The 9,078-nt window shown below is 40.0% G+C and overlaps 1 protein-coding gene across 1 annotated transcript in view; it reads left to right on the top strand.

Moving 5' to 3' along the window:
- Nucleotides 1-316: 316 nt before the first annotated feature.
- LOC111874545 (peptidylprolyl isomerase domain and WD repeat-containing protein 1) overlaps nucleotides 317-9,078 on the top strand; it is a gene marked incomplete at its 3' end in the record, with an annotated part of 23,140 nt that continues 14,378 nt past the window's right edge. Inside the window, 4 exon segments of the mRNA XM_023870129.2 lie at nucleotides 317-1,065; nucleotides 2,554-2,669; nucleotides 3,093-3,195; nucleotides 7,524-7,720. Coding sequence (XP_023725897.2) covers nucleotides 1,058-1,065; nucleotides 2,554-2,669; nucleotides 3,093-3,195; nucleotides 7,524-7,720 — 424 coding nt within the window.

The raw sequence follows: 9,078 nt of genomic DNA, 5'->3' as shown, positions 1-9,078 counted from the left end.
TGGGGGAACGGAAAAAATAGTGATGGTGGCATTTTTTAAGCTTCATCAAAGGGAAAAAGAATCGATCGTGGTATGTTGAATGTTCCAAGAGCTAGACCGTTGCATGGACAGAATGAGCCTACACCATGAGTCCTGATTGGGGATGATGAGTTTCCGGTTCGTCCGTACTTGATGCGGCCATTTCCATACAGATGTTCTAGAAATGATGAAATCAAAGGTAATTACAACAAGAGGTTATGCCGTGCTAGACGCACAGTCGAGAATGCATTCGGCATTTTGGTACAGAGTCATATTATTCAGTACTTCACTCGCTTCAACTGCTTATATGAGCCCTTCTGTGTTTTCTGAATCCATGATTTAAAAGCTTTACAATGAATGTATAAGAGGTGGGCCTTCTTGGCCCTTGCACCGCGACCACAGTGATCTATTCTGCCCAAGTTACAATGAAAACGCACGTAGTCTCCAAACGCATCAAATGGCCACTACATGCGCGCTCGCGCAATCCATGTGCAATCTTCCCGCCTAACCGCTGAACCTTGTCGCGCGGGTTGCCTGCTCTCTGGTGTGTGTCGCTGCATTTACGTCCGGATGCTAGATAGATCACGTTCGTGTTCGCGTTCGCCTTGGTCTGGGCGAGGCTTAATTCATGTCTGCAATGCTCACCGGTTACCGATTAGTAGCCTATCTAATATCCATCGATCGCCAATGATCGTCCCGTCTGTAACCACTGGTCGCTGAACAGCAAGGTGTTCAAGGTCATCACGATGATCGCGATGCTCTCCGCGCTCGCAGCCGTTGTAAGCGTAGTAAGCCAATTGCTTGTAACCGTGGTCACAGTTCCACGGTTGTTATGGTGTCGGTAGGGTCGGAAGTAAATTAGTTGAGGTGGTTGAGGCCGATGAAACCGTGGTGGAAGGAGCGATGTGTTATTGTGGTCAGGTGGAACGACTCATCACATACGAATTTTATGCGACTGTAAAATTTGTTAAAACACACTTGAATTTTTATGACACATGTCTTCTGCTCTATATAAAAATCAGTGCCTGAACGTGTGAAAATGTTACGGTAAACTCATTACATCGATTGTAAATGTGACTTCAAATCAGGAAAAGGTGGATCTCCAGGTTAATTTGCTGTATTTGTTGATTTCTTGTTCTTTTCATACACCGGGATCGCAGTGATAATCATGTTGATTTTTTAGGTGTAAAGTTATTATAATTGAAATGGATGTCAAGGGCTTGTGTTCGTATTTTCCACGTGTAATACAGCTGGTTATGGATTATCACTGTAATTGACAGAAAAGGAACGTTTAGTATTCTAGAATAGATAAGGTTCGATTCCCAGCCGAGGCAAGAGGTTTTTCTCTGTCCAATGATGTCCAGACGGTCCAGGCTGGCTCTTGGGTTTATCCAGCCTCTTATGCAATGGGTGCTGGGGCCTCATTCCCTGGGTTGTAATTCAGCTTTGAGCTTGAAGGTGACCACTCACCTCTGTAGAGCTGAGGTCAGGAATCAGTCTTCTATGTATAGCTGTAAGAATCTTCAGAAACAACATAAACTGTAACAAGGCACTTATATCTCATAATTGACAGATGAAATATAGTGTACTGCAATAAACAAATAAAAAATTATTCTTATCTCTGAATTTAGATTCTAGAAGCGAAAAAAGTGATATTACACTCTTTTTTTGTAATTTGCCACAGTTAGGCAGGCACGCAGTAACGTAGTTGGTTGAGGCACTATGCTACAAGCCAGAAGGTCATGGGTTCAAGTCCCAATGAGGTCACTGGATTTTTTCAATTGACCTAACCCTTCCAGCTGCACTGTGGCCTTGGGGTCAACTCAGCCTCTAACAGAAATGAGTACCAGGAATATTCTTGGGGGTAAAGGGCGGCCAGCACTTAGGGCTGACTAAATGTCATAAATATTGTCATGTGTTAGTGATTAGACATGGGGTTTGGATTGGTAATTGGATTTATTGAACACTTATAAATTTTAACTAACACTGTCACTAATTCACACACTCTACTTCTCACTACAGCACACACTAAGTCTCCTGTATCTTCACTAACCATTGCCTGGTAATATATCCCAGCAATGTCCTCTGCTTCCGTGTTCACATCGTTACCACCTGGCAACTGTCTCGTTGCTCCAACTGTTGACTTCTAAACCAGAGCCAGAGTCATAGAGTTACTTCATGACCGACAGTTTACCACCAATCAGTTCATCTTCATGCCAAGCCACTTGAGGCTCATGATCAGAGATTTTTTCAGTTGAACTCAACATAACAGTGCTTCACAATGGACCATATCATCATGTCACAATATAAAATAGACAATTTTGTGCATAATATAATGTATGCCTTATATGGTCCTAGTAATCACGAGATAAGACAGATGAAGGGAAACTGGGTACACAAAGGGATTTTATATTCTGGATCTTTTGAAGATTGCTACCTTCTGGCATGTGACATCATGTATTTCAACATATGGGTACTAATATATGTGTTTTTGACATAGCTAATCATATTTTATGCTACAAAACTTTGTTACAGTTTTGTCACCATGTCTGAAAGCATGAAGCGCACATATGATGGTGAGAGTGAAGATTCATCAGATGGTTATATAGGTCCTATGCCTTCAGAAGCAGCAAAGCCAAAGAAGCGTAAATGTAAGTCATTTCATTGAATGATGAAAATACTCTGTGTTTTGATAACCATGCTGAATAAGAAATTCCAATATACGTTTTGTGCCAAATGCAGTTATTTTGTGTGTTTTTATGAAGGAAACTGCGAATGAATAAGATTGCTATTCGTTAATGCATGTGATTAACAGAGTGGCAATGTTGATGTCACGAGTGGTGAAAGACAGCTAAATGGTGAAGGTCAGATAAGTCACTACAATAATAAATTATGTGCACAGTCATCTGAGAGGCCAGCTACAAGAATAGAAGAAAGATGCAAACATATCAGGGATATTTTCTGACTTAACTTTGTATTCAATACATAGCAGTTTTGTTTTGATAAATAGGTTTGCTTGAGCTGCTGATGGATGTTGTGTAGGCATTTCAGTGTGTATATTGTCTCTGTTACAGACTTGAAACATGAACTGCTATATTTGGAAAACTTACCAAATGCAGAATCATACGAGAGAAGTTACATGCATCGGGATGTTATCACACACATTGTCGTTACTAAGTACGTTGACCAAGCTTTGTTGTATAGAAGCAGTCTGTGTATTGTTCAAAGCATAGAAGTTCTCACACGATTCCGTGATGCCGTTAGTTTGTAAGAGGTGCTTAGGAGAGGGGAAATAACAGAAAGATGGAGAAAAATATATAATGATGAGCGTCAGAGTCTGCAATCTTGAACATATGTCATTAGATACATAAAATCTGGGAGTGGTAGGGCATGTTAATGGGCAGGTGAGAAATGCATAGAATATTTTAGTTGCAAAACCAGAATTGAAGAGAGACCCAGGTAGGGAGCTTCTCACTATCTGCTTCATGCTAAATTTTTGCTTTGCTTATTTCTCTACCTTGAAGATGAAGGTGACATGTTCTTCCAAACATCAGTTGACTTTCAGTGGATTACATGGTTGTTATATCGCAGAATATAGAACTTTTTGTTTTGTTTCTGTTGTCAACTTATTTCCCATATTCACTTGCAGGTGAGAAATTCAAACTTACTGGATAAATACATAGGTAAGTCAATAAGTAAGTTACAAATGGATGTAGAACTTAAATAAGAGTACTGATTTGAAAAATGGTTTTATTTCTCACCATGATCTTCCTGTACATCGAGGCACTTNCCCATCGTTTCACAAGTCCCTGGAAACCAGCAGCATAAAATCTTTGGGCTGCTGTCGGGACCAGGCATGTTCAAACAGCATGGCCTACTCCATAATGCATGACAGGTTAGGTTTTCACAAAGTGTGTGCACGATGGGTGCCACACATGCTGACCCCACAACACAAAATGCAAAGAATGGGTCTGGCATTACAGCATCTCAGTCGCTACCACAATGAAGGACACGATATGCTAGCCCGAATTGTCACAGGTGATTAATCTTGGGTTCACCATTACCAGCCCGAGACAAAGCATGCGTCAAGGCAGTGGAAACATCCTGCGTCGCCTGCCAAAAAAAAAAGTTTAAAGTGACACCATCCTCCAGGAAAGTAATGGGCACAGTCTTCTGGGATCATGAAGGCATACTGCTCACCGCATTCCAGCCTCAAGGTGATGCAGGATGTTTCCAGTGCATTGATCCATGCTTTGTCTCAGGCTGGTAATGGAGAACCAAAGACTTGTCACCTGTGACAGTTCGGGCTAGCATATAGTGCCCATCATGGTAGTGATTGAGATGCTGTAATGCCAGACCCATTCTTTGCATTTTGTGTTGTGGGGTCAGCATGTGTGGCACCCATCGTGCACACACTTTGTGAAAACCTAACCTGTCATGCATTATGGAGTAGGCCATGCTGTTTGAACATGCCTGGTCCCGACAGCAGCCCAAAGATTTTATGCTGCTGGTTTCCAGGGACTTGTGAAACGATGGGACAAGTGCCTCAATGTACAGGGATATTATGTTGAGAAATAAAAGCATTTTTCAAATCAGTACACTTATTTGTAACTTACTTATTGACTTACCCTCGTACTTTTCTCGTCAGTTTAATGTGGGTCTGTGTGGCTAATGTACATACACTGGATATGTACATTATTATTAAATTTTGTGTGAATATTCTATTGCTTCATTGATAATTACCTTATTACTTTCGTTTAGGGGTAATATTTTTCTAATATATGTAACTCCATTTTACAGTTCTCATGCATTCTCACTTTTAGAAGTTTTGCTTGCTGAAATCATACCAATTTCTACAAGCATATAAATTGTGCCATGAAGTTTTCTTTCCCGATAATGTCAATACAGGAAATCCTCCATCCTTTGTTGACAAATCCAGTTAATTTAGTTTCTTAATGTCCTTGTAGGAATCCTATCATTATTGACATTTATTCACTAATTGCAAGAGCTCTTTAATTGCTCTGAGTTTCATAGATCCCATTTGTTCTTATTCTCAGTCATTATCGTCTTAACAAATTTAATAATAGCAACCAATCACATCAGGTATCAAACCACCTCCAGCTCCTTCCTCATTACAAAACATGCATAATTTCTGTGTATAACTGCAATATGAAGGAATATTCCATACCATACTATGCTAATGAACCCTTGAAAGTAATTTATGATTTTATTATAGTGATGAATAACATTTACAAACATGAATATAACTTATAGATGGTAAATAGTAGACAGGACGGATACTGCGTTAGGAGAAACTACCTTTACCAAAACAGAATTTGAATGGCACAAATACTGTGCTAGTACTGTACCATAAAAAAAAAAAAAGTTGACCATGAACGAGGAATAGAGATTGTTACAATTACCACTTCTCCACCCTTTCCAGATTATGTAGATCTGCCATTAGTAGGAGAAAGTTTTGTTAAAACTAAAGGGGGCACATGGTAGCGTAGTTGGTTGAGGGGCTATGCTACAAGCCGGAAGGTCGCGGGTTCAAGTCCCGATGAGGTCATTGGATTTTTTTCAGTTGACCTAATCCTTCCAGCTGCACTATGGCCCTGGGGTTCACTAAGCCTCTAACAGAAATGAGTACCAGGAATTAATTAAATAATTTTCCTGGGGAGTAAAGCGCGGCCGGCGCGTAAGGTTGACAACCTTACCGCCATCTTTGAGCCGATTGTCTAGATAATGTGGAACCCTCAACGTCTCTGGCCCTTCACGGCCTGGTACAGGGATGGCTTTACTTTACTTACCATATTACGATATGTGAAAATACATATTTAAACTGGATATATAATCCCCCAGTCAACCATAAATTGTGTTTTCATTGGTGAGAAATATAGTGATTCATGATTGTTCCAAACAAGCCATTTAGTTTTGTATCAACTGTTAAGATGTGGGAAATGTTTGACAAATAAGAAGCTATTATTCTCTGCTACTTTTTTCTCTTCCTTTCACCTGCAGACCTGCAGTACGGGTAAAAGTGTCATCAAATGGAATTAAAAAATATAAACATAACCATAACAGGCTGTTATAGTTAAGAATTCTGCTGCTCACTGTAATACAGTTTTCTTTTCTCCTACTGTAGTTGCCTCTGGTTATTTGGTTATGTGGGTGGCCGTCATTTTTTATTTGGGTGTCCTTGGGTTGCACGTGGGTTCTTTTCTGTAATATGTGATGCTCTATGGTAGAGCATCTTAAAGGTTTATATATATATTCAGTTATTGTATATATGATGTTACTTATGGTTTTGTTTGATTTGTTGGTTGTGGCTGCCTTGAATGTTCTTGCTGGGGCTGGAATTCTGTTGGGTGTTGGTCAGCCATCATAGTCATTCTTTGTGGGTGTTTTCGTGACATCAGTTATATTACTACATCGGGTGTGCAGTGTGTTGTGTACCGCTATCCAAATAGTTTTAACATAATGCATCACATATTACAGAAAAGCAACCATGTGCAACCCAAGGACACCCAAATAAAAACTGATGGTAACCCACATAACCAAATAACCAGAGGTAACTACAGTAGAAGGAAAGAAAACCACATTACAGTGAGTAGCAGAATCCTTAACCTGTATGCCTGAAGATGGCCAGTTAGGCTGAAACGTGCAGTTTCCAATAACAGAATGCAAAAGAAAGAATAGTGAATGACATTGCACATAGATGGCATAAAAACTCCAAAGTCAGATCTATACAGTGTAACAGGATACTGTAATATAATTGGAATTTCATTGTGTAAGAATGACACAGGAGCTTTTCAGAAATGACACTCATGTTTCTACCGGTAGCATTCTAGTAAAATGCACCTACAGATGCCTGTGTCATATTATAAATCCCAGTTCCCAATTTAGTTAGTTACTCCTTTTACAAGCGGCCTCCGTAGTCTAGGGGTAACGTTCCCACCTCATGACTCGAGGTATGAGGGTTCAAACCCGGCAGAGGTCATGGAATTTTTAAGGGTGGAAAAATTCAGGGAACAGGTCCTCCGGGAGGGACTTTAAGCCGTGGGTCCCGTGTCATAGATTTACAGCATGTAAAAGAACCTCATGTCTCTAGGAGACCTCTGAGCAAAATTATTAAGTAAAAACTTTCCCGCCCAAGTAGTTTCCAATGCCTCTGGTAGATGGGGGAAGTATCAAGGTACCAAGGGCTGACCTCGTTGGCTCAACGGGGCTGATAGCATGCACCATCTGCCAGTAGGGTATGGGGACAATAGAAATTAAAGGGGAACGCATAATGGACCAATAACTGGTCTAAGTGCATGGGGAAACCCACCCCCTCCAATAATAATAATAATACTCCTTTTACTAATTATCCATGGTTTCCAATTTCCTGGGGTAGTTCATTTCCCATCCACCCTAAGTAGTCAGGAGTCTACTGTATACCAATCTCCATCCTCAGTGGTAACATGTATTCTTAAACAAACCACCTTGTTCTTTTTCCCCCACAGAACTGACTTCATTATCACAGGAAGTTGTGATGGTCACATAAAATTCTGGAAGAAACTAGAGGAGCTGATAGAATTTGTGAAGCACTTCTGTAGCCATCTTGGACCAATCCAAGATCTTGCAGCCAATTCAAGTGGAACACTCCTTTGCTCAATCTCCAGTGATAAATCACTTAAAATATTTGATGTCATAAATTTTGGTAAGTTCACTTCCATGAAAATTGTGTATGACTGTTAAAAATCAAACAGTGCAAAAATTCCAACTTCCTATAAGTTTAGTTGGATTGGAGGTTCTCATGGCGACTGTGAAGAATGCAGTCTTCTAGCTTGTAGTGCTGTGTAGTTTGGAGGATCACACTGCCTCTGTCTTCAGGGTTGAAAAGTAAGCCAAGCAAGAATCCAGTAGAAGTAGGGAAGCAAGCTGCCCGCTTCTTCTGATTTCATTCTTGGCTTACTCTTTCACCCTGAAAATAGGAACAGTGTAGTCACCTGAAACATTGGGCTGTTTCTAAACTGCATAACATTACCATACAGAAGGCCGCATACTTTACTGTTTATAAATTTGTTTCCATACAAACACTATACTGCTGTCGAAATTCAGATACTCTAAACAGTCTCAACCATTTGTAAGTTTGCTTCTATACGAATTGTATATTGCTCTCAGAATTTAAACACTCTAGAAACATCAACTGTTTGTAAAGTTCTATTCCATTCAAATTATGTGCTGCTGCTGCTGCTGCAATTGAAGCGTCACAGAAATCTCAGCTGTTTGTAAATTTGCTACCATACAAATTGTGCACTGCTCCTAGAATTCAGGCACTGCAAAAAGTCTCAGCTGTTTGCAAATTAGCTTTTTGTGGTTGGAATTAAAGCACTGCAAAAATCTCAAAGCTTTCTAAGTTTGCTCCCATACAAATTGTATACTGCTCCTGGAATTCAGACAATGCAAAAATGTAAACTGTTAGTCATGTAGTGAAATTCAGTCCAGAGATTTGTGAGGGTACAAGTCATGCAGTTCCTTATGTCATTGTTTCTGAGTTATTCTTTCCTGAGCAGTTGTAAAGAAAACTTAAAACATCACTTCTTTTGGACTTCATCCATCGTCTGGTATGTAAAAGACAAAAAACCACGTCTCGGAGACTGGATCTGTCTCTGTCCTCAGGTGGGTAGGGCAGGATAAACCTACTCAGTTGGGCCCATTAGAAAGAACTAGTCTCAATCACTGGACAAACCCCGGTCTGTAGATACAGCAGATACGTAAAGTACAAAGAATCAGCTCACATGACATGTTCAACCAATCCAAACAGCCAACCCAGTTTGGATATTTCTACCATATGGATACCCCTCATCAATGAAGAGGTTAACAAATCAAAATGTAAGTTTTTATGAACATTAGTGGCTTCCACTACTTCTGCAAGTTTTGCTCCAGGGATTAGTCTGATTCCTGGAAGTCGCCCTGGTGGCACGATTCTTTATTCACACAGATTAGGCATGCATTATTCAAGTTTTTACTTTTGTTTATAAATGAATTCCTGGAATTTAATCTATACTTCAGTTG

Source organism: Cryptotermes secundus, unplaced genomic scaffold, assembly GCF_002891405.2.
Source record: "Cryptotermes secundus unplaced genomic scaffold, Csec_1.0 scaffold831, whole genome shotgun sequence".
Taxonomy (NCBI): domain Eukaryota; kingdom Metazoa; phylum Arthropoda; class Insecta; order Blattodea; family Kalotermitidae; genus Cryptotermes; species Cryptotermes secundus.
Note: the sequence above shows the minus strand (reverse complement) of the source record. Positions and strands in the feature narration are given on the sequence as shown.